The sequence below is a fragment of the Myxocyprinus asiaticus genome, chromosome 28 (assembly GCF_019703515.2).
Source record: "Myxocyprinus asiaticus isolate MX2 ecotype Aquarium Trade chromosome 28, UBuf_Myxa_2, whole genome shotgun sequence".
Taxonomy (NCBI): Eukaryota; Metazoa; Chordata; class Actinopteri; order Cypriniformes; family Catostomidae; genus Myxocyprinus; species Myxocyprinus asiaticus.
This window is the reverse complement of record NC_059371.1, coordinates 27,775,942-27,802,426: the sequence shown is the minus strand read 5'-3', so window position 1 is coordinate 27,802,426 and position 26,485 is coordinate 27,775,942. Positions and strand designations below refer to the sequence as shown.

The window sequence follows — 26,485 nt, the reverse complement described above, 5'->3', positions numbered from 1 at the left end:
CTTCAAAGTGTGAGCCCGCAAGTAGGGCTGCTCGATTATGGCAAAAATCATAATCACGATTATTTTGGTCAATATTGAGATCACGATTATTTAACACGATTACTCATTGACATGAAACATCATGCATTTATTGAAATTTTTAAATACTTTAAATTTTAATTTTTCTTTTTAACAGTGGATTTCCTTGAACTTGAAATGTAAACTGCACTGGGTAGGGGAGGAGGCTATTGTCATATGAAAATTATTTTATGTTATGTATGGTGGTCAAATAAAGGAAAGCCTCCGTCGCCATCATGTACAGCAGGGGTGCTCATATTTATATGGAATGAGATCTACTTTTTCATCATGTTATTGCAACAAGATCACACACACATTATAATATAATAAATATATAATATAATAAAACTATAGCAAAACTGTGTAATTTATTGTTGTCCTAGGCAACTTTCCTACAGAGTTGTGCTACTTTTACGTCTCTCTGCAGCCTCTTATCTTTTTTTTTTTTTTTTTGTCCATAAAATAATTTCAACTCAAATCAACATTGCATATAGTTATCTGGTCATTATAGCAAAATAAACCCTTTAAGAGTGATACAAAACCCCTCTTGGTTATCCTGTCTGGTATATTTGGCAATGATTACTGGCTGACTGTATATTATCCCTTACATATACACACATGTATAAGTGTTCATGAATACATGGCATATGTCCCATGTGGTTTTGCTGAGTGCGGTGTGTCAGAGAGGTCTGAGTGCAGAAATCTGTCCATTCCTTCCTGTCACTGAAGAGCTGTCAGTATGTGAGGCCGCATTCACCATCTGCTGCTACAGAAATAGACAGAGCACTCATGACATCTTCATGGCAGCTGGGCAGAGCTTCACTTTTCTAGTGATTTTGCCCAACCTTTTATCTCCAACACTGGATAATAATAATCTCTTACAATGCTCACATGATGTCCTTATTTAACCACTACTTTTTGATCAAACATGATGAAACATATTTGAAACGTATATTGATCATAATGTAAACACAATCAAACATCACAAAACAATAGTACACTCATAAAAACCATACTTGTTTTTACCACGGCCAATAACAATTATTTTAACCCTATGACTTTTTATTGTTTAATTCCTTGTTCATACATTACCAGTCAAAGTTTGGGCACACCTACTTATTCTTTATTTATTACTATTTTCCACATTTTAGAATAATAGTAAAGTCATCAAAACTATTAAATAACACTCACAGGAGTATGGAAATGTTCAATCAAAACTATCTTAGGACATTCTTTAAATAAGCCGTACTTAGTTTAGATTATAGCTCTGCACTTTCTGGGCATTTTCTCAACCAACATCATGAGGTGCCATCTGAGATGCTTTTTCAACAGAATTGAAAGCGTTCCCAAAAATGCTGAGCACTTTTTGGCTCCTTCACTCCAAATCCTAATAAGTTGACTTTACTCAATTGATTGAGTAAACTCATTTGCTCAATTTAATTAAGTCATCTCCAAAACGTGTGTAATTAAGTTCACTTACCATGGTGTTCATAAAATAACTAGATCCAAGTAGACTTAACTCAGATTTATTTACAGAAAATGTTGCCATTTACCATTCTGAGTAAATTATGTTTAGAATCTGTTTAGAAAGACTGTTGTGTGTAAAAATCCCAGAAGATCAGCAGTTACAGAAATACTCAAACCAGCCTATCTTGTACCAATAATCATGCCACGGTCCAAATTACTGATCACATTTTTTCCCCATTCTGATGGTTGATGTGAACATTTAACTGAAGCTCTTGACCTGTATCTGCATGATTTTATGCACTGCACTGCTGCCACACGATTGGCTGATTAGATAATCACATGGATGATTGTCGGTGCCATGAGGGGGACCTACACAATATTAGGCAGGTGGTTTTAATGTTGTGGCTGATCGCCTTGTTCACCGCTTGTAGATGATGTCTCCATTTTTCGAATGAGCGTGCGCTCTCCACACTATCAGTTCTGTGCTAGGGTGTGCAGTCGAATCGAGCGTGTACCTCCTAATGTGCTAGGGTTTGCAGTCGAGTTGGGCGAGTACCTCCTAAAACTAATATATATATATATATATATATATATATATATATATATATATATATGTATATATATGTATATATGTATATATGTATATATATGTATATATATATGTATATGCCAATTTTAGCTATTGAAAGTGGGGAGAAACATTAGTGAAGTTTCACCCATTGTACAAAGGTGCCTGGGTTTATTCATGGCAGGCAGCAGATGCCTTAACCCCGCCCCCACACTTATCAGAGCCTGTAAGGCTGAGTAGCCTTCCAGGAACAACTTGGGACACCTTTCTCCTATTGCATGAAGTTTCAGAAAGTAAACAAAAAAAAAACTACACTGCATTAATTGTTAATCTTTTGAATGTGTTAAAAAACATTAATTGCAGAAATTGCAGCCCTAAAATAAAAAAGGTTTTTGTAAAGAAATGAATATGTTGTCTACAAAACTAATTTCAAGCATTATAAACCTTTAAATCATAAGGTTTTTTAAATCATTAGAAACATAAGTTCAGTTAAGTGTGTCCAAACGATTAACTGTTAGTTTATGTAAGTACACAGTTTTTTTTAGTTTTTTTTAATAAGTGTTCTTATCACCTTCTCTAATTAAACACAATAGAAAACGTCTATTTTAAGAGTTTCATTGTGGTAGGTCTGGGAAAGTTATTTTACTCTCATCATAACAGATGACTTAATGTGTTGTACAGGCCCAACTGTGCTTCTAGAACTCAGCATTGTTCTTCAGCCTTCCTGTTTTCATTCTCTTTCACCAGGCAACATGAAAACTGCGTGGATGGGTTGCTGAGACTCGACTAAGAATCTAGATTAAGGATTATTCCAACACAGTAACTGAGCTTTTTTCAGAAGACGGTTCAGAAACCATCCTCCAGTGGCTGTTCATCTTAATGCACATTACATACACACTCTGTCTGTATCCTCGAATTCCCCTCCTGAAAGCTATTATCAGATGGCACAGTGTGATGGATGGCAGATATTATTATGATATCACACATCTGGATGGCCCCCTGATGAGTCTTAGGCAAGAAAAAGAAAGACAAAATAGTTGCATTTATTGCACCAAAAATCAGCTTGAAATAAAACATGTTAAATACATGTACATACATACAGGCTTCTTGGAATACAACAGAGTGCAATGTGCCGATAAAATATTTTAGAGCTAAGCATAGCTACAGAAGAATTTCATATTTTACTATAAAAAAATGATAGTATTATTATGTTATTATTTTATTTTATTTATTTGCATGATTTTTTTCAGGCCTGGAAAATACTATTTTAAAATTCCTTGATATTTTCACGTTTTCCATAACCATGGGATCCCAGAATCAGTGAAACAATCCAAATATTATAGCATTAAAGTAACATCATATGACTACATTCAGTTTCCTCAAGGCCTCATAGAAAACATGGAAAAGAGAAAAGCAATATCAACTAGATGACGTTAACTTAAATGTTTTCTGTACACCAAGTCCCCAACTAAACAATTATACTGGTAAAATGGCACTATTTGTATTATTGAAAAGAAAAAAAACTACTTTCCCTGCAATGAAAGAATTTTATTTCAGTAGTAGCCATGAGTTTGCAGCTGTACACTGCTTTGAATGTGTTTCACTTGAGACTAGAGCACAAGCTGTCAATTGCTCATGTGATAGTCAGTGGCCATCATGGGGAGAGATCAGACACAAGGTGATCGAAAGCTGTTCAGAAAAAGTTTAAATGAGAGTTACGGATGGAACGGAGAGCGGGAGCTCTCCCACTGCACAGAAGAGAACGATGCCCCACATGTCTCCATTAAATCACACATGTAACACATTAAATATTTTAAAATATCGTACACTGTTTTGTTGAATCACGATTTGTTAGATTTTAAGCATTTTAAATCAATAACTGACCAACACTAATGATTTATAAATCCTAATTTAAGTTTGATGCATATAAATTGGCAGGATTAGTAACCGATGCATCGAGAAAACGAGGAATCGTTACACCCCTACCCAATTCTCTTACTAAACTAGTATGCACTAGGTCTGGGTATCAATACAAATTTCGCAATTTAATTTGATTCTAATTTACAAGCTCTCGATTTGACTCGATTCAGATATGTTTTGATATGTTTCTGATTCATTTGGGTTTATTTTATTTATAATGTCCATTTTGCTTACATATGAAATAAATTCTCTTTCAGCTAATGCTTTAAATTATACAGGGAACCTTCTAACTTGGTACATTACAGAAAAATTAATTGAATATTTTTTAAACAGGGCCAAAACTATGCAGTTCGGTTGTTGTTTATTTAACCGATATAATAATCAACACAACCGAAACTGAAGTAAACTTTACAAAGTATTTTTTCATTATTTATAAAAAGCGTGCAATGATGCGCACTTCAAAAATCCACTGGAAATACTATTCCATCTGGGTATTTTGGCATACTTTTTCAGTGTACTATGATTTGGGACCACTAATTCTAATTTCACGTACTATTTTGGATGTAATAGTATGCGAATCAGGATGCATAGGACTTGTGTTTTGGATTCAGTGAAACAAGCTGCTGTACACTTAGCATTTGCTGGCTTCAGCCTTGATGATTTGTGGTTTCTTGTGATCTTCAGCACCTGTGAGGGGAATGTGGAGCATGTGTTTGCTCTCTGCTGCCTCTATTGGCAGACAATTGTAAATACAGCATGTAGATCATTCCAGATGGGAACACACTCTACTCTCCTTAAGCTTTCCTCTTTAAGATCCAGCAGGCCAGATCAGTAAGAGCAAAGTCCCGTGGGGTCCTTTGCAGAGACACATATTCCACTGCATTAGGCCAGGCATGCCTGCTATTCTCAGGTGATCTCACACTATCTGAAATAAGTTCTGGTTTATCATCACAGTCTGGAACTTGATATAGATATTTGGGTTTATCTGTCTTCCTTTAAGCTTTTTCTGTACAATTGCAGGTCAGCTGGTGTACTGTGCTAACTCATTTAAAGTCCCTCCTGCCAGAATATCCTGCAGTGATGAGAGTCATTATGCTTGTGCATCTGAACTTTACCCAGACCCCCCTAGTACAGCAGGGCTGAGCGATTATATTGAATATTCACAATATTTTCACAATGATTTTGCAACATTGCGAATAACTAAGTTGACCTAAATATGTTTCACGGATATTCCTTGATGCTTTATGGTTTAACTTGAACAAAAATGGTATTAGTCAATGGCATTAAGTTCAATTCAAGAACTCATTACTGCAGATCAGATCAAGCTGTCCATCTCAATCGATTCAGCTCTCATTCAATTATCATAATTATCATAAAATGCTAAAAAAAAAACTCACTGTGGCATTTTTTCCATAATTTCTTATAATTTTTAATTTTTTGGTAAAAATACATGTGGAAAAAATACCTTGATTATTTTTCACTACAATTTTACTGTGTTTTACTTCTTGCATTAAATATTTTGAATATAACCTACTTGGCTACAATGGTGGTTTGGTTGTAGTGAAGTTTCCTAAAAAAACAAAAACAAAAAAAAAACACCCTTTTTAGTCATTTCTAAGTAAGTATATACTGTACAGTAATTGAGATTGAGATAAGGAATATAGTCAAAAGACTGAAAAATATTAAGTAATTTTTTTTAAGCTATATTGCCTTGCTCTATGAGGTTTGAGGAGTCAGGACATCGTTTGGTAGATGTGAATAGCACATTTTAATTTACTATTTGCATAGTGACAGGCTCAGGCATTGGCTGATAGGTTGTGGGCTTCTTTATCTGTTTTGTCTGAACATAATTGGGTAGATGGAGAGGTTGTGTTCAGAGGTTATTCACAGATTTAAACCACCTCTAAAACATTTAGCCTAATTATAGCACTGAACCGTCATTCACAGCTTTGAAGAGATATTAACAGTAAATGAACAGTATATATGAATATGAACAGTATACTGCATACTGAATTACTCTCTGATGCATTGCAGTATGCTTTATTACATTTGAAGTCTCACCTACACTTTCAGTTCAGTTCTCATTTGAACTGAATCTCCTCATGCCTTCCTAGCCTAAAATGTGTAGCTTTATGTCTAAGTTACATATCCTAATACTTTAATTTTCAGCCAAATTTAAGGGATTTTCTAGCATAATTGTGAATTTTAAACACTCTAATGCCATTACAATTGTCAGGTAATTTGGTTTATGTTATGTGCTCTAAAATGAAAACAAAGCAGAAGTCTTGTAGGTGGAAGCACAAAATTAAATTGTAGACCGCAAATGACTGTTCTTATTTCTGAATACCACTGTGCGATGTGGTAGATGACATGGTAACAGGCCTTATTTTCTATGGCTTGGGAGAGTACAGCGTTGGCCTAGGCTACATTAATAGAGCAGTGAGTTTGTGTCAAAAGATTCCTAAAATAATTTGATCTCGACTTCATCTTTTAAAGTGAATGGTTATGCTCCCTCACAAAGTCTTGTGTATAGCTCGTTTTAGTAACTTTGTATTTTCATATTAAACACCCTTCACATTAGTTTCACCTGTTTCAAAATTGTCACATTTGGCCTGTGATGTGTTTGAAGGTTAGATAGCTTGTACACCTCAAGGGCTGTTTGTTGGGTCCAATTTTGGTTTTGACACCTTTTAACAGGAACAGGAAGTGTATACATGGGCTTTGAATGCTGCATGCAACACAGTACCCCCTCAAAGCACATTGCATTCTCCACTCATGGTACACAACATACTTAAACTAGATGGGGAAAAAAGATGGGAGAGAGTGAAGGATTGCTAGTATGTGTGAAAAATGTGAAGGAAATAAAAGCACCATAAAAGTAGTTGATTCTGCTTGTGCGCTAAAGTCTTTTGCCATACGATAGCTTTATGTGATGAACAGACCAAAATACAAGTCATACTCTGATAATCGTTTGCATCCTAAATAAAAAAAAAAAATGCTGTTTCAACGTCATTGACACCAGAACCAAAAGCGGAAGATGATCAGTGAATAACAACTTAAATTTTCATGTTTTCCACACACACAATTATCGTAAGTCTTTAGAAGACTTGAAATATAGCGCATAAATCATGTGAACTACTTTCATGATGTTTTTTTTTTTTTTTTTTTTTTATAGTTTTTGGAGCTTGACACATGGTCGCTATGAACTTTCGTTGTTTGAAAAATCTGTGTAAAGATTCTATAAAATTAGACTTTTGTGTTCCTCAGAAAAAGGACATATATGGGTTTGGAATGACATGGGGAGTAAATAATGACTGATGAATGACTTCAGATTTTGGTTTGACCTATTCCACTCAATATGATATAAAATACCAAAATGAAACTGGCTTCTGAAAAGAGACAGTCATCATGAGTAAAGGCTCTAGAATGATATAGGCACTGGTGTGAGTGAGTGAAACATGTTTGCGTGCGTATGCGAGGAAGGCCAGGCTAACAGATGTCCACCTTGTTTCCACACCCTGTGCTGCTCTTCCCATCTCATCAGCGTTCTAATATGACTGATGAACACAGTGCATGATGGTAGAGGCATTTATAGTCCCTCTGTGCATTTTGTTCTGGAAAGAGGGGGCCAGAAGTACTAAAGTAATGTAAATCCCCTTGAGTTTTCCCCACTGCTCCAGTTTCAAGTTGGCCTTAAAGTCAGAAGTGTAATCGCTCTTTATTTAGCCCCTGTTTCTCCTGAATGACCCAGCCCTGTCCTCCGTCACATGGACCATGTGAAGACGCAGGACACGAGAGAAGGACCTGCTTTCACCAACCTGAGGTGGTATCGGTTGCCTTTCCAAACAGGTGTTAGAAAGATGCCCTATCCATGAATACACTTTAGATAGGTTATCTGTTTTTGTACGTCTCTGTGATGGGTAATATAGCTTAAAGAATATCTCAATTTTTATGTTTTCTGTTCTGAAATGGTTTATATAAAATATATAATATATAATTAGAAGAACAATTATTCTGGCTAAACAGCCATTTTAACTAAATAGATTCAAAATTTATTGCAAATATACAGTAAACAAGAAAAATAATGTTCACTAAATGAACAAGGAAAAATATTTAATCGTTTTTATTTATATACACCAATTTAACAGTTTGTGATGATAAACCACAATATCTAACTTCATATGTTTTTACTAAAACATATTTTTGTAATTGTTTTTTTTCAACAGTTTCTGTATTGAGTGATGATGCAAACAAATGGTTTAATCAGAGATTTTAACTGATTTTACTTTTGAACTGATTGACATTTTGGACTGAATCATGAAAATGAATACCAACTCTAATGCCATTTTTGCTACTGAAGTTAAAATCTCAGATGTTATTAAACATCTCACTTTTAGCATTCTCTTACTTGCAAGTCACCAAAAAAGGAGTAAATACAAAACTAGGCTTATGACACAGCCTTTAGGAAACTTAATGGCCATATAAACAATACAGCAAATCATTGCGAATATATTGCCCACCCCTATACTCAAGTTAGTAACTGACTTTTGTAACTTGCAAAGAGAAGTGGGCAACCCAATGACCATCCATCTCCTCCCATCTCCAATGAATTATAGATGAATACTGTGAGATTAGCCCGTGCCCCAGATGTGCTACTGAGGGATTTACTTACTGCATCAAGCATCCTCAACTGCAGAGAGAGCCTCATGCTTAATTAGACCATTGACTTTTTATGTGTAATCCATGCCTCTTTCCCTTTCTGTCTTCCTCTACACATCTACTAGGGATGGGCACTTGAAAGTGACAGAAATTATCAGTCATGAAAACACAATAATTGCATGACTTGATTTCTTTTTTTTTTTTTTCTTCCCTACTTCAGCATTTAATTTTTAATATAGTGATTGGTTATGGTTGCATATTTTTGGTGGTAACCTTTGGGGTCCGAGTCGGGGCAGCAATTGTACACAGGCAGGGTCCAAAATTAACTTTTTAGCCCACCAGCCAGGGTGGCTGGTAATGAAAAAAAATTACCAGTCAGTCAGATTTCTTACCGGCCATTTTTTTTTATTTTATTTTTTTATTGCATTTTACAAGTGGATTTTACAGACATATGAGACAAATAAACAATACTGTATGCATGTTTAAAAGTGAACCGCATTTTTAAAGAATTGTATTGTTTTATTATTTATGAAATATTTAATTGCCATTTAGAATAATTTTTTTAGACTATTTAGTATTCACTTATTACAACAAAACTAAATTTGTATTTTAAAGTACATGTAGTTAGTAGCCTAACTCTCATGAGCCTAAAGTACACACAACACAGTAGCAATTCTTGGTTTACTTGGAGTGAGTCAATAAATTCAGTCAGTTCCAACGGATTCGTAAGTCTTTTTGATTCACTAAAAAGTGCCGGCTCATAGAGTCAGGCATTTGGGAATCGGCTAACAGTTGTCAATTTACGGAAAAAAAAAAAACGGCTCAAAACAGTCATTTGCTGTTGCTGTCACTTGTTATGTCTCATGCTGTAGATGCAAAAGAACCGGCTCAAGAGAGTAATTTCTTTGGGAATTGGTCTACTGGTAGTACTTTGTCTCATCTCACGCTGTAGATTCAGTAGCAATGTTGCTGTGGCGCTTACAAGTAATACAGGACACTGAGTATTTTAGTCTGGTTTTCTGTCCGCATCACCGGAATAAAGCACGTTCAAGAAAGAACCGTTAACGAAACCGAACGTCATGAAAATCATTCACTTTTTATTATAATGCAATCATTACCAGAGAATTTGTATGTGTGGTTGTGGGTAATTAAAACTAACTCGCACATCCATTGTAAATTCAAGAGTGGTCTTCCCTTCATCCTGATGGCATGAACGCTCGTGTACATTACTTTCATCTTGCATCGAGATATAGCCTACTGCTAACGGTACGTGTCCACTGGTGTGAAAGAAATCCCCTCAGTCCCACTCAGCATGCCAGAGCTGCCACTTCAGGGTGAGTTTGTATAAACAAAGCCAGTATGTATTTTCTGCTATTAGCTTTCAGTACTTGAACAATGATGTCACCTTAAATATGCGTGATTACAGTTGGGAAAATGTCAACTTAATTTTCAGATGCCCAAAGTTTACAAACAGTGTTGATCTATTAAACGTTTTCTTACCCAGCTACAGAACTGCCACAAAGAATGCGTGCAATCATCATTTTAAGTCTGAGTTAAAAGCACTGAATCCACCTTCGCTCATCACGCACCAGTGGACACAGCGTTTGAGACTATTGATGAGCAGCGGGACTACGAGCTAATAAGAGCCATTCTATGTAAACACCTATGCTATTGACTGTGCTGTAGGCCTGCAGACCCCCCTTGAGGACAAAACTAGAACATGTTTACATTTATTTAACAAGCTGACATAAAGTGATAGAAACCAAAAACCACCCGCCAGAGTGGCCTGTGATGCTGCGAAATTCACCAGCCAAACTGAAAATTTACCTGCATTTGCCGATTGGTGGGTGTTAATTTCGGACCCTGTACACAGGCAGTGTAAATGGTTACTTTCTGTCTGGGGTAGCAACAGTATTCAGCACTCAGTCTGGAGAGTATTAGGCCCCGGGGTGTTTACACATAGGAGCAGTACCGCCGCTCCCTATATGTAGTGTATATTGCACAGTCTGCATAGGGCACCAACTCCCTAGGGTGCACCATCTTAGGCTTAGAGTGCACCAGAAACTCCACCGGCTTCCCTTTCTCACACGCTATACATTATTCAAGGACCCGATAACAGTCGCGGAACACAGACAATCGCCTCGCAGCTCGCACCACCTCAGATTATCTCCTCGCTCCTTTTCCCTCGTTTATTTAAAAAAAGAAGCAAAAATTGCGGTTATAGTAGGGCACTTACAATGGAAGTAAATGCACCCAGTCCATAAACTAAACTTCCCTTGCAACAATGGTATATTTGCAACAAATTCGCAATTAATATATGGTAAATTTGCTGCAAACAAAACAATTTGCTGCAATTTATTGCCAGATGTTTGCAGTGATATACCTATGGTGGTTAGCCTGCAAAAGACAATTTCCTGCAACTGGCAAACACTTCTATTGCACACCTGTGGCAACAGTAAAGAGATTGGTGCAAAGCTCATTAGCATATGAAAGTACTGAGTGGAAAGTTTGCAGCATATTTAACAGAATTTTTTTTTTTTTTTTTTTTTTTTTTTTTTTTTTTTTAAGGGCCGCTCCATTGCCCAACACCCCACTGCTACTAAGTACTCCAGTAATAGGTAAATTTTTATCTGTGGATCGAGTATTCGAGCAGGTAAATTACCATAATCTACATCAATAACTTCAAAAAAACTTCCTGGGCTAGTCAGTCACTTTTGTTGCAATGGGTCCAGGCAAGGCTGAAACCTCTTGTTGTTATGTTTTTGTTTGGATTGTTGCTAGGAAAGCAGCATGTACATCCCATTTGTCAGCCACCAATCTATTTTTTATTTTTTTTCCGCCCACTTGGCCAGCTGACCTCACAACCCTGGGCTCTGCCAGTGGAATGCGTTTGTCTGGATCGAATCAAGGCCTGAACACACTCTGAGGGGCTCTGCCGGCCAACTCTGAGTCAGGCAAGGGCACTGCAGCAACAGCTGCCTTTCTGATACCTATAAATATCCTACAGTAGATTCCTGTGGTCCCGCAGCCTTATGGGCCAATTTTTCTGAGGCTTAGTGTTCTCATGGTGTGGAGCTATTGAGATGAGGGCCGGGCTGAATGTTTGGGACATGCCAAATGCCAGACAAGCCTTTAGATTCCTGTTTATTAAGACTGCAGGGATATGCAGCAACCTGCCGAGAGAGGGATGGACAGGATGTTGGATATCTGTCAGAAAATGTTTTTGTGTCAATCCATTATATTTATGACATAGACCTAATACTTCTTTTTCAAAGTGCACAAGCAAGTATGGAGCAAGCATACACTTATTGCAGTCTTTTATTGGTCATTTCACAGGCATTATACAGTATTCAATCAGAGAGCTAGAAATGCCTGACTTTAAGTCACTGTTTACCTAAAATGGTGATTATGGCTTTGTTTTTTGTAGTCTTCATTACAGTGTTGATAGAACACTTGAAGGCTGACTCAACCTCAACCCCTTGATCATATGATATCTGGTAATAGCTTGGAGCCATTAATAATGATTTTGTGCAAACATTACGAACAGGTCAGCCATTCACTTTCCATAAAGCATGGTCACACTCAGTGAGAATGCAGGGTTCAATCTCTCAGGTATTAATGAGATCCAGGTGTACGAGTGCTGGACTCTGTTGTATAAAATAGTTAATATATAATATAATAGTTCTCTTTGTTTGAGTTTGTCACGTTTTGGCCCAAAACATACTCTACGCAAGTACATCAATCCAAACGAAACTAGATACACTAGCTCGAGTTCATGTGTTTTTGTGTTCCGAAGTGTGTCAGAACATAATTCCTAACTCAAGGGCTGTTTTTGTATACTTTTTTGGTATCGACACCTTTTCACAGAAATAAGATGGGCATATTTGGGCTTTGAATTCTACATGCACTGTAGTGCCCTTCAAAAGCTGTAGTTGTGTCTTCTAAAAGAGGCCTTTTTTGTGGAAATCTTAATCAGTGTTTGTTTCATCTATACTGATGTTTTCTACACTTTTACTTTTTTTGCAGCTATTTTGAATCCTAAAAACCCAAAGGAATCACCCAAATCCTTCAGCTTTGACTATTCCTACTGGTCTCACACCTCGGTAAGTCGTCTCATTTTCTCTCGCTTTTATCTCTTGTTCCCTGTACTGCTGAGCTGGCGCTGTGGACAATAAAATGTGCATGTGGTCAGATTTACAGCAGTAATGAATTTATTCTCTAAAGTAACATTTTCCTCTTTTCTAATGTTTCTGCTAGCCGGATGACCCCTGCTTTGCATCACAGAACCTTGTGTACAATGACATCGGTAAGGAGATGTTGCAGCATGCATTTGAGGGCTATAACGTTTGCATTTTCGCCTACGGCCAGACAGGAGCTGGCAAGTCCTACACCATGATGGGAAAGCAAGAAGAAGGACAGGAAGGCATCATCCCTCAGGTACATACTTGATGCCATATCACAACACTATATGCATCACCTTAATGGATCCCAAGTAAAAGACGTGCTTAAGAGTTCAGATAAGATATTTATAATCTCAAAGCAGACATTGCCAAAAGACATTAAGGCATTAGCGCTCTGTCTCGCACGACCAGCAGGGGTAGAGTCATTTGTGCTCTGTATCGATCGCTCTCTCTCTCCTCCCTAATGTGCTCTTTTTGTCCCCCTCCCAGCTCTGTGAAGAACTCTTTGAGAAAATCAATGAAAATAACAATGAGGAGATCTCGTACTCTGTGGAGGTGAGCTGCGGACACATCATGACTGCTCAGTCCATTCCTGTGACTCACTTCACACGCTCTCCATGATCTATTGAAATGTTGTTTTTACTGTGTTACCAAAGCATTAAGCTCAGCAGGAGGGCGATGGGTTTCTATAGAGCCAACTCTGTGCAACAACTCCAAGTGTTCAATAACTCTGAGAGCCACTGAGAGCAAAATTGCAGTGTTATTAAATAAAGCATTAAAGGGATAGTTCAACCAAAAATGAAAATTCTCTCATTATTTACTCACCCTCATGATATCCCAGGAGTGTATGACTTTCTTTCTACAGTAGAATGCATTTGAAGAAAAATAGAAAAATATCTTAGCTCAGTAGTTCTTTAAAATGCAAGTGGATGGTGATCCGAATTTTGAAGCTCCAAAAATCACTCCAGCTGTTAAATTAATATCTTCTAAAACGATTTGATCGCTTTTTTAGTGCGAAAAAAGATCTTCTCACTTTCTCCTTTCGGTTGAGACTAGGGATGTGCACAGATAGTTGACATTTATTTAAGTGTTCAACACGCCACTATTCTAGTATCAAAATCACTAATGGGTTATTCTACACATGCAGTAGAGGTATTCAACCAGACCCGAGCTTGATGAGTTCCGACAAACCATCAGGTTTTCCGGCCAGGTTTGGGTCAGTTTTTCAAGTGTAGGGCGAGTTAGGGGCTGTTCAAATATGCTTTTGTGTGCATCTGTGCTGTTTTTCTATTATAGACCAGTGATACTGACTGTCACGCATAGGATGAATATCTTTGACTGTTGCGCTGGCTAAATCTCACTTTTTCCTTTCAGCGCCTTATGCAGAATCGCCACATTTTTAGACACCGAATAAAGTTAAAAAGACTTTCATTTTTATAAATGCATCTCGAACACCTGTGTTGTTTCATTTATTATGCTGTTGCATTCGGAAGAAGAGTTGCTTACTTTGTGTCTTACACCATTAAACATGATTCCAATTTGTTTTTCACCAAGCAACGTTTCAGTGCTTGATAAACGGTAAAACAGTGTTTTTTCCCTTTTGTCTGGTGTACATATTTACTACAATAATTAGACAAGTTCATTGTAATTTGATTTTAAACCATTTAAAAATCAAAGCATCCCGAAGAGGCTATTTAACTGCAGCTGTGTGATTCCACGCACATGATAATATTTGCGTTCGCTCCCTCATGGAAATGAGAAGCTGCCCAGGCAGAGCGCATATACAAGCAGTGACTGTTTGATCATATTTTTTTACTTTAATGCAAGATTTTGTCATTTGAAGATGTATGTATTGTGCTTTTTTGACTCATAGCTCACTGTGCACTTTATGTGCTGCTGTTTTGTGTAGTGTTTAAGGAAATTCCATTGCAATAAACATCCTTTATTCCTGTGTCCCACTTCCTGACAAAAAAAAACAAAAAACGATTAACCGTTCATGAAACCTCGTGGTTAACCGAATGTTAAAAATGGTAACCGTGGACATTCCTAGTTGAGACATCCAGGATAAGCACACAAACGCACCATTGTGAGTAAAGAAACGGATACAAATACAGACCTAAACCAAAACCAACAAAACTTCTGTACAGCATTCCTCCTAATCTCTTGTAAACAGCACTGATCTTCCCTGTGTGTTGTACGTGCGTTAGTTCTCGCGTGTTTCACCTGCCAACGCGATTACGTCACATGCATACAGCTGCTGACCGGAAGTGGTGATTTAGAATGAAAAAGTATTTAAATATTGATCTTTTTCACACCAAAAGCGACTGTGTCACTTTAGAAGACATTAATTTAACAGCTGGAGTCATATGGATGATGTCTCTGCTGACTATCGGTTCTTTTTGGAGCTTCAAAAATTGGTTCACCATCCACTTGCATTTTAAGGACCTACTGAGTGAAGATATTTTCATATTTTCCTTCAAATGTGTTCTGCTGAAGAAATAAAGTCATTCACACCTGGGTTATCATGAGGGTGAGTAAATAATTAGAGACTTTTCATTTTTGGGTGAACCAACTCTTTAAGCCACAAGAGTATGTGAATTACAGTGATTTTACCACAACGGTAATTCTATGGAAGACATTAGAGGGACAGTTGAATGTGTCCATGCCAGTACTGTAGATTGAGGATCTGGATTTCACAGATTTTTAAACTGAATATCGATCAGAAAATTGTATATTTGGATAAGAATTAAACATTATACATTGTTTTTTTTAATAGTATTTACAATTGATCATTAAGTTCCATAATCCATAAATTTGTATGGTCATTATTTAGGTGGCTTTCATGGAAATATACTGCGAGCGTGTTAGGGATCTTCTAAACCCTAAAAACAAAGGGAACCTGCGTGTTAGGGAACATCCTCTACTTGGGCCCTATGTAGAAGACCTTTCAAAACTGGCTGTCACCTCCTATACAGACATTGCTGACCTCATGGATGCTGGTAACAAAGCCAGGTGAGCGTAAATAAAAAGATCTCATAAGTTTTGTTTTGTAGTGTTTTGTGGTGGTGTTTTGTTTTGAGTTGTTTGGTTTTGTGTTTTGGTTGTTATTTTTTTTATTTTTTTGAGGACAATAATTTTAACTCCATTAAGCCACTTTCATAGTGTTAGGCTGCATTTTGTTGGTGACTGCAGCAGTGTTCACTCCAGTTCACATATTTGGGCTTCAATAGATAGCAATAGCAGTGTGGAGGTTGGGCTTTTTGTCAAGGGGGAAGTAGAATTGTAGTTTTAGCTTTACATATTTCCTTTGGTGATACTCTGATTGACACTCATGTGTAAATGTGACTCTTGGAAGGGAGTAACACATTTCTAATTCTCCCATGCTGATTCTCAGGGTTTATTTGTGGAGTATGTGATGTGTAAAGCTTGCTTGGCACATGAGCTGTGTTTATGCCTTTTTCCTGCACTTACTAGTAGCTTCCAGGGTTATTCTGCCCCTTACACTCTGCCAATAAGCATCCTAGACCTGTTGTTGAACTTCTGAAGCAATGTAGAAAAACAAGACTAGACTGCACTATAGATCAACTCAAATCCCCAAAATGCATCACTGAGGCTGTTTTCACTCTTTTGATTCAATTGCTTATTTCAAACCCAAATTGGCACCCTAAATGCCACTTATGTTAGGAAAAATACCTGAAAAGACTTACATTTCTACATACATTTCTGAGATTTCAAGTATTTCCACCATCTGTTTGTTTAAATCAAATATATTTAAATATACACTTTGACACTCATTTGCAACTCCTCAGAACTGTTGCCGCCACCAACATGAATGAGACAAGCAGCCGCTCCCACGCCGTCTTCACCATCGTTTTCACCCAGAGAAGGCACGACAGTGAGACAGACCTGTCCACAGAGAAGGTTAGATCTCCTACACTCACTCACAGCTATTATGACATTTAACAGAGTTAACAGAGCTCAGATTAGTCCTGTTACACCAAGTCAGCAAATGTACCAGGCAAAAGGGAAAACTGCAAAAGAAAGAGAACCATCCCACTCATCCTGTGATTGTATGGGGCTCATTGTCCAATCGCTGCAGACACAAACACAGCTCTATGAGATCCTCGGACACAACGGCTATTGTACAGAGCTACTACATTAGATTTCACTACACAGGTCTAACTACACAGGTCTCGACTCAGCCCTCTCTCTAATATTACTCATCCAGTTTGGCAGCAGAACCACTTGCTCAAGAGCACAAGAAGGGCTTGAAAAGACCCTTTAGCACAGTTTTACAAACATGAACCAATCGTTTTACAGTACACTAAAAAAGAAAAAACTGATTTGATGATGGATCAAATTAATATTGATGATCAATACCATTCAAATCATTTTAGCAAATCAAATCAGTTGGATGTTTTGTTTCAAACAGATTAAAAATAATTCACTGATTTGTTTGAGTTTGTTTTGAATCACTCAGTATTGAGTGAAATAAAGTATTCCCAGATGTCCCTTTGCAGCATTTTACATGTAATTTCTGAAAATAATAATAATAATTTGAGCTAAATACTGCTGTTTATCATTATGTTTAAATTAGGTAATTTAGATTTTGTTAAATGTGGTGGTGTTCTCTCAAACAAAGTTCTCCCATGCAGTCGAGTGATTTACAGATGCGTTTCGAAAAAGATCAATTTCGGAAGAACGATTTATTTGTGGATCAGTCATTACTAGACAAAAGTATTTTGATGATTCTGAGACTATCAAACATGAAAAAAAAGGCTGCCACATTCATTTGTATGCAAGGCAGAGATTTCTTTTGTCTCTTATTTTAGTGTGTTGATCAGTCTAAATGTGTCTGTGCTGTCTGGTTTCAGGTCAGCAAAATCAGCCTGGTGGATCTGGCAGGAAGTGAGCGTGCTGACTCAACAGGGGCTAAAGGAACCAGACTAAAGGTACAGACTAATTTTACTGCCTCTCTAGAGCTCCAACACCACCTGCCATATGTAGAAGAAACTGCGCACTCTCCTCCACACTCCACAAATATTCTGGCAATGTGACATGCATCTCTAAACATAAAATACCCATGTAGCATTGCAGACATTTTTATTATTATCATCAACAAAGACTGAGGACACTTTGTGTGTGTTTGTGCGCAAACCATTAAAAATGGTAAATGTTAAATGGTCTGCACATATATAGCGCATTTGTAACCTTAGCGGTTCCAAAGCGCTTTACACTGTGACTCATTCACTCATTCACATGCACACTCACACCAATGATAGCTAGCCTGCCATTGGGAGCAACTTGGGTTTGAGTGTCTTGCCCAAGGACACTTCGGCATGTGGAGTCATGTGGGCCAGGAATCGAACCGCCAACCCTGCGATTAGTGGCCAACCCGCTCTACCACCAGAGCCACAGCCGCCCCAGCCTAAAAAGAGATTACTAATGCATTCATTAAAGACCACATGAAGTCAAAATTAGACTTGTTGGCTTTTAGTCCTGGTCTATTAGCTTGGAAGACATACAGTATATATGCTAGTATATTCCTAAAAGTTGACCAAATTAATTTATAGCAGATGTACCCTTGTAAAATGTACAGTTTTTATCTTCTGTAAAGATTGACTAAAAATAGTTATAACTCATCTTGCACTATACCGATTTTTCTCTAATCAAATGCTGTCTAGAATGAGAATGTCCTTCACCCCAGTTTCAATGGGTACTTCAGTATGACAACAGAAAAGAAAACTGCTTGTCAAGCCATTTCATGGGCTCTTTAAACTTGAAATTGTTTGTGCTGTTTATTTTTTATTTTTTTTATTGGGAATTTAATCAAGGATACTTAATACAAGGAACTGAACATGCTGCTTCTGCTTGTTTTTGCATCTTAGGAGGGAGCAAACATCAATAAATCTCTAACCACTCTTGGAAAGGTTATTTCAGCCCTGGCCGAGGTGGTGAGTATTATTCATTTTCTCACTCTCCTGCCTGTTTGCCTGCATGTCTTCAGTGCTATAACTCAGTGTGCTGTCTGTCTCTCTCTCCTGACAATGCTTTCATACCCAGGATAACTTTCCCAGCAAGGTAATCTATCTATCCCCTGTGTCTGGTCACTAACCAGTCTCCTCAATCTAAGCCAGTTTGTTTGATTTCCATCTTACATTTGTCTTAATTGGTCTTTACACTCATTTCTGTCTTGATGTCTTATGCATCAAGAGTTTTCCTCAACCCCTTCATCTTTACATCAGTAGTACTCGTTATCACATTTTAAGTGCTGTATTCCAACATGTTTTACTAACTGTTTTGAAACAGAGCAAGAAGAAAAAGAAGACAGACTTCATTCCTTACCGAGATTCAGTGCTGACATGGCTGCTCAGAGAGAATCTAGGTATGAGAGTTGATCCACAATGTTTATAAATTATCATATCTGAGTGCCAGTGCCACTGATGAGTATGTAAGAATAATGATGCATGAATATTGTGAACCAGGAGTAAGATTACATAAGATTTCAAAATGGAACTGACTGTATTTAGAAATAATTCAACCACTTCTACAGTGTGTAATATAATTGGGCTCTTAAATATTACTATCGTTGAACTGATTATACTAAGGTTTTCTGCTGGGGTGAAAACCAAATAGCTATCAAATTAAATACTTGTCAGCACATGGAGTGAAGCTGTTGGTGTTTTATGCTTGTCCTAAAATTATTCCAAAGATTTTAACTTGCAATGGAGGTTCTTTCCATAAGAATGCGTTGTTATTTATAAGTACAGGTGCATCTCAATAAATTAGAATGTCGTGGAAAAGTTCATTTATTTCAGTAATTCAACTCAAATTGTGAAACTCGTGTATTAAATAAATTCAGTGCACACAGACTGAAGTAGTTTAAGTCTTTGATTCTTTTAATTGTGATGATTTTGGCTCACATTTAACAAAAACCCACCAATTCACCATCTCAAAAAATTAGAATACATCATAAGACCAATAAAAAAAACATTTTTAGTGAATTGTTGGCCTTCTGGAAAGTATGTTCATTTACTGTATATGTACTTAATACTTGGTAGGGGCTCCTTTTGCTTTAATTACTGCCTCAATTCGGCATGGCATGGAGGTGATCAGTTTGTGGCACTGCTGAGGTGGTATGGAAGCCCAGGTTTCTTTGACAGTGGCCTTCAGCTCATCTGCATTTTTTGGTCTCTTGTTTCTCATTTTCCTCTTGACAATACCCCATAGATTCTCTATGGGGTTCAGGTCTGGTGAGTTTGCTGGCCAGTCAAGCACACCAACACCATGGTCATGTAACCAACTTTTGGTGCTTTTGGCAGTGTGGGCAGGTGCCAAATCCTGCTGGAAAATGAAATCAGCATCTTTAAAAAGCTGGTCAGCAGAAGGAAGCATGAAGTGCTCCAAAATTTCTTGGTAAACGGGTGCAGTGACTTTGGTTTTCAAAAAACACAATGGACCAACACCAGCAGATGACATTGCACCCCAAATCATCACAGACTGTGGAAACTTAACACTGGACTTCAAGCAACTTGGGCTATGAGCTTCTCCACCCTTCCTCCAGACTCTAGGACCTTGGTTTCCAAATGAAATACAAAACTTGCTCTCATCTGAAAAGAGGACTTTGGACCACTGGGCAACAGTCCAGTTCTTCTTCTCCTTAGCCCAGGTAAGACGCCTCTGACGTTGTCTGTGGTTCAGGAGTGGCTTAACAAGAGGAATACGACAACTGTAGCCAAATTCCTTGATGTCTGTGTGTGGTGGCTCTTGATGCCTTGACCCCAGCCTCAGTCCATTCCTTGTGAAGTTCACCCAAATTCTTGAATCGATTTTGCTTGACAATCATAAGGCTGCGGTTCTCTCGGTTGGTTGTGCATCTTTTTCTTCCACACTTTTTCCTTCCACTCAACTTTCCATTAACATGCTAGGATACAGCACTCTGTGAACAGCCAGCTTATTTGGCAATGAATGTTTGTGGCTTACCCTCCTTGTGAAGGGTGTCACTGATTGTCTTCTGGACAGTCATGGCAGTCTTCTCCATGATTGTGTAGCCTAGTGAACCAAACTGAGAGACCATTTTGAAGGCTCAGGAAACTTCTGCAGGTGTTTTGAGTTGATTAGCTGATTGGCATGTCACCATATTCTAATTTTTTGAGATAGTGAATTGGTGGGTTTTTGTTAAATGTGAACCAAAATCATCACAATTAAAAGAACAAAAGACTTAAACTACTTCAGTCTGTGTGCATTGAATTTATTTAATACACGAGTTTCACAATTTGAGTTGAATTACTGAAATAAATGAACTTTTCCACGACATTCTAATTTATTGAGATGCACCTGTATTTAGGACTAATTGGAATAATTTAAAAGAAAGAAAACACTCTATTTTCCTATGTGCTTTAAACCATCTCAGTGGCCCATCTCAGATCAATACACCAATCAAAAGAAATTGTGTTACTTGGTTTTTCTAATTTTTTTGTGTATCTGTGTGTTTACCAGGAGGGAACTCAAGGACAGCTATGGTGGCCGCTCTGAGTCCTGCTGACATCAACTATGATGAAACTCTGAGCACACTCCGGTAAGAATTCCCTTTCAGTGCCCTACTAAACAGTATGACTTCCAGCCTTAGATGGTATTACCCACCAGCTTGTTTGGTATGTGCTGCGATACGTCTCCACCGAGGGAAGACTCTCTAGTTTTAGATTAAAACACTTCTTTGATATCAGCGGCTATTTTCAAAGGCTGCATGGTTGATTCTGTTTGCTTGCTCATTCACACAGATATGCGGACAGGGCCAAGCAGATCAAGTGTAATGCTGTCATCAATGAAGACCCCAATGCCAAGCTGGTACGAGAGCTGAAGGACGAGGTGTTGCGTCTGAAAGAACTGCTCCATGCCCAGGGACTCGGGGACATCCTGGACAGTAAGTTTGTTTGTTTTTTTGAGTGCAGTCTCTATAAAATTATTTATATAAGTCCTTATCTAGTAACCATGAATTACTAAAAAAGTCATGGCAATTCATTGGCAAATAGAAGATCATTCACTGCGCTCACAAGTGGCAAATTCTTCAGCTCTGATGTAATGGCTTACTCTTGTTCAGCCTGCATTGTCTGAAGAGTGTTTAACTCGTTCATTTAACCATGTCATCAACCTGCAATGGAGAGTAGCATTAACTGTACAGAGATGACACATTGTTGAGTTTCAAATAACATTCAGTTCACCTTAGACAAGACTACATCTATGGTCATGTCCACACTAATCTTTTTTTGTTTGAAAACTCTGTTTTCTGTTTCCTAACGGCATTGTTTTCCAATGTGTGCAGTGCTAGAAAGCTTTTTTGAAAGTCTCCATTTTCTGTGTTGGAAAACACCATTATACTGTGGATGAGAAGCTGAGATTAGCATGGACTTGGCCTCTTACCTATGTCACTTACCAACAAGTAGAGAATACTGTTTTACAAGATGCTTTTAAGAATTGACTTAATACCACAATATATCAACTTTAACAGCACATCTGCATGTCAGTTGTGTAAAAGTCAAGTGTTTCCATCTCATGTTTGTTTTCACTATATCTTGTCTAATCTAACTGCCTCCCTCAGTCATTCCTCTACTAGTCCTCTCAACTCTCAACTTTATCCTGTTCTTCCTGTTTCCCTTCAGTCGATCCATTGGGGGATGATTGCCTTGGAAGTGGAAGTAAATGTGTGTATATGCGTAACAGGGCCGCATCCTCACATTCTTCCCCTTTCGCTACCAGTAGTATATTCATTGCTTTTGGCCCCTTCTGGAATACAAACCTTTCGGCTTTGCATGCCTCAGTTTTTCTTATTGCCAAAAAGCTTGAGTTACAAGGAATCCCAGACAATTGAGGGATACAAATGGCAAAGGGGTGGGTGGGGTTGGTTAGCATGCCGCTAGCAGGCTTTGTGCTTGCTCTTGCTCTGATTTGATAGACAGAATCAGATGGTGCTGTCTTAATGTCAGGCTTTTCTCCAGAATCACCCAACCCCTCCCCCACAGCACGATAGGTCTGATAGACTGCATCTGGAAGCACATGATGTCACCCATTTAATCCGATTATGTTTTGCCCTATAAATTTCATTGTCTCTTACAGAGTTCAACAGTTACCGACCATTCTTTCAGCGCTCGTTCATTTCTCTATAGGGATTTCAAAGAATCCTTCAATAAGGAGCTTTAAACTTGTTTTAATAACAGGATCAAATGGGCAGATTCAATTCATATCGAACTTTATTGGCAAGAGAAACTTAAGTGTACATTGCCAGTGCTTTATTGGACACTATACGTACAGATATAAAACATATTGAATGCTGAAGTTTAATATCTCAAAACTATTATTTTCTCTGGCTGACGTTAAGTCTCTAGAAGTATCGCTGGCTGCAGCTTGCTGAACGGCCTCATCCTTCTCAGTCTATATCACGCACACGCTGGGTCTTGTTCAGGCGGTTTCGCTTTTGAAACTGGTTCAGATGAAAGTGAGTGAGCATTTTCAGGTGATGCAAAGAGATACAGCAGCTTGCCCGTATCTTGCACAGCTGGAGTGAAGTGTCAGTTCTCCATTTAGTAAATCCGCTCCCGTGTTATATATGTAAGTTAATATATCAGTGTTTATTGTGCGATTTCCAAAACATTGACTTCTCTGATAGGTGTATATCTCTTTAGGTTGTGGGTAGTGTAGTTCTTTACTGGCAATTTGAACTAAACTGCACATTTAATTGTTTTACAAAAATTTGGTTAAAATCATACTTAATCGATCCTAGAAAAGCATACATCATCCCTAAACAACCTTAAAGCTCACCAAAGGTCTTTTATTTAAAGGTTTATTCATAAATAAAATTTTCTGTGGAGAAAATCAATGTGATTTTTACTTCCAGAACCAGACTTTTGTGCTCTACTGTAACGCCTCTAGCTCTCTGCCATAGCTCTTTCTTTGTTTCCTTACCAATGAAGGCTTTGTTATGTCATTTAACTATTCATTGCAGGTCACAATTTTCAAGATGTTAGAGCACTGCTATGTTCACAAACTGAAGCATTGAGCTATCGGAGAAAAGGTGCATGTTTTCATCATCTTATGATTGCAGAATAGCAGTTTACAGTGGGTAGTGTAAAAATACCATAGCGTCCTGTAGCACCAGTATTTCCATATGGCTTTAGACTCTCTCTGCCCTTCCGAGTGCATCTGTACCCTCTTCCCTCCCTGTCCTCTGTATCCACTTACGCACACACACTGTTCCTTCTTTAAAGCTGCATAACCAAAAACCATCACTGAATCGAAGCTCATCTGGCTGTTTGATTTTATATGTCTGGGAGTTCTTGATACACACAGAGAGACGGACACACACTATGCTCACTGCTACAACCACCTGGCACTGGAAAAATACATTTTTAACTCGACTGAAATAGGGCTGGGTGATATATCGAATATTAACAATATAATCAAGATAATTTTGCTGACGATGTAAAATTGACCAATATCGTGAATATCGCAATGATTTTAATGTGCTTTAATTTAGCCATTAAGTTTCATAAAGAGCACATCAGTAGACTAATTTCACGATCCTTTAGGGCATAAAAACATAAAAATAGCGAGTTGGTCATATGTGATTATTAATCCACAAAAGGCTGTGATTTAATGACAGATCAACACGTTCTGTGTGTGATTCAGAACAAACCACACGCTGATCTGTGTGCATGCGCATGGTGGCGCTATCAGATCAGTTCACGTGCATTCTGAAATCAAAGTAATGCAGGTTCAAGCATTCACGCAATTCCAAATATTAGAAACCGCTACAAGATATTATACAAATCTACAAACGTGGCACCGTATAACAGAAAAGGAGATTACAGCGTTTCAGGAAATGCAGAACATAGTAAACTGTCAAAAACACATTGTCTTGTTTGAGTCGAAACAAAAGCTCCTTGTGAAGTTGAAGTAAATACGACAGCACTTTCGGTGTCAAAATAAAAGCCCCCAGGTGAAGATGAAGTAAACAGGACAGAAATATATTACTTTTGTATAACGCAAATCTAAAAATCAGAATAATAATGATAACTAAGCATTATATTATAATAATAAACCTGAAGTGTCCCACAGTAATAATTTAGTATTATGAAATGTTCAACTGGGGTTTCAAAAATAAGTCAGTGAAGTAGCTTTGCACACCATACATTCACAAAATTGTATTAGTAAAAACATTTGAAGGTAAATAATGCTTTTAATTAAGCTACTATTTATCATTGTATATGCAAAATAAATAAAAAGTGCATATCAATGAAAATAATTGAATTTCATTCTCCCTTGTGTTTATATAATGAAAAACAAATTTTTTATGTCTTTAAAATGTTGAATCTACTTGGCTGCAGTGGCTGTTTGGGTGAAATGATGGTTCCTCTGATAAAAAAAAAAACAAACACTTTTGAGCCATTTTAGAGCAAATACATAATTATCGAGATATATATCGAATATCGTCAATTTGCTGTAAAATATTGAGAATTTTTTTAAGATATATCGCCCAGCCCTAGACTGAAATGATTGCCATGGTCTGTGTGCTAGCAGCCTCAATCACATCATCTGAACACATGAAGTCAACAGTAATGCTGCTAGGCCTCCATATTGGCCTAGTTGCTTCAAGTGAGTTTTTTAGATAAATGAAGTGGAAAGAAATCCAGAAGAGTGAATATACGGTAAAAAGCTTGACTGAAATGCGATAAACTCCCTGGGAGAGGTTTCGTAAGCTCACTCCCAGTCACCATATCTGTTCTGAAGTATATTTTTAGGAGCTATGTGACAGTGCTGCCAAAAGAGCATCTTGAATTTAAGAATGATGTGCTTGGTGGAGAAGACAGATTATGGCTCATATCTGCAGCATGTTTTCATACAGCTCTTCCACACCCCCAATTCCCCCCAGTTCGTGATCTCTTTGCAATCCCCCTTACATCTGAGAAGGGATGTAAGTTTTCACCCAGGTTAAATTCAAGTAAAACTTGTATTTTAAAATACCTGAACCCAGTGAATAATTACTGCATATTATTAAAAAAATTAAGTTACGTATTGCAAGACTAATGCTTAGAATTAGTAACTTTGTCTTGTTTAAGTGAGAAGTAAAAATTGAAAAGATATTAAGTTTAAATATATGTGTTTTTAGAGAACATACTGTATGTAAATATGTATGTACATATTTTGTCTTGTTCAATTTTTCTCACTTGTTTTAAGCTAAATGTAGTGAGATCTGTGCTTAAGCAAAACAATGGAACAAAATAAAATGGGTAATTGACAAATAATATTTCCTTAATTTGTATTCAGTTTAAAAATTATAAATGTATTTACAAGAGAAATTGTATATTTTAGGTGCTGTGATTTGTCAATCCTTTTAAAGTTTTTCACCATTTTTAATCACATTTATTTATTTTTTTTATAGTCCTGATGCGATAGATTAATTGTTAAAAGTCAAATACTCCATGCAGGAGTATCTTAAAAACTGCATGTATAATTATTTTACAAGAATTAGAGTAGTTTTAGATTTCAGTATAGCTGGTCACACAAATACACAAGTTAAAGAGACTTTTTTTTTTTTTTACTGAAAAATTAGACAAAAATATTGATTAGGAATTATTAT

General features: G+C 37.3%; 1 protein-coding gene across 5 annotated transcripts in view; it reads left to right on the top strand.

Moving 5' to 3' along the window:
* LOC127418722 (kinesin-like protein KIF1B) overlaps positions 1-26,485 on the top strand; it is a 116,346-nt gene that overhangs the window by 28,989 nt on the left and 60,872 nt on the right. For 3 of the 5 annotated variants that reach the window (XM_051659454.1, XM_051659452.1, XM_051659455.1), the window contains exons 3-12: positions 12,698-12,774; positions 12,929-13,108; positions 13,342-13,407; positions 15,686-15,864; positions 16,662-16,773; positions 17,727-17,804; positions 18,741-18,806; positions 19,162-19,237; positions 21,352-21,430; positions 21,633-21,775. In XM_051659454.1, the coding sequence (XP_051515414.1) occupies positions 12,698-12,774; positions 12,929-13,108; positions 13,342-13,407; positions 15,686-15,864; positions 16,662-16,773; positions 17,727-17,804; positions 18,741-18,806; positions 19,162-19,237; positions 21,352-21,430; positions 21,633-21,775 (1,056 nt within the window). Of the gene's footprint in view, positions 1-12,697; positions 12,775-12,928; positions 13,109-13,341; positions 13,408-15,685; positions 15,865-16,661; positions 16,774-17,726; positions 17,805-18,740; positions 18,807-18,915; positions 18,934-19,161; positions 19,238-21,351; positions 21,431-21,632; positions 21,776-26,485 lie in introns of all 5 variants that reach the window. The other 2 variants (XM_051659453.1, XM_051659451.1) reach the window with 1 other exon arrangement.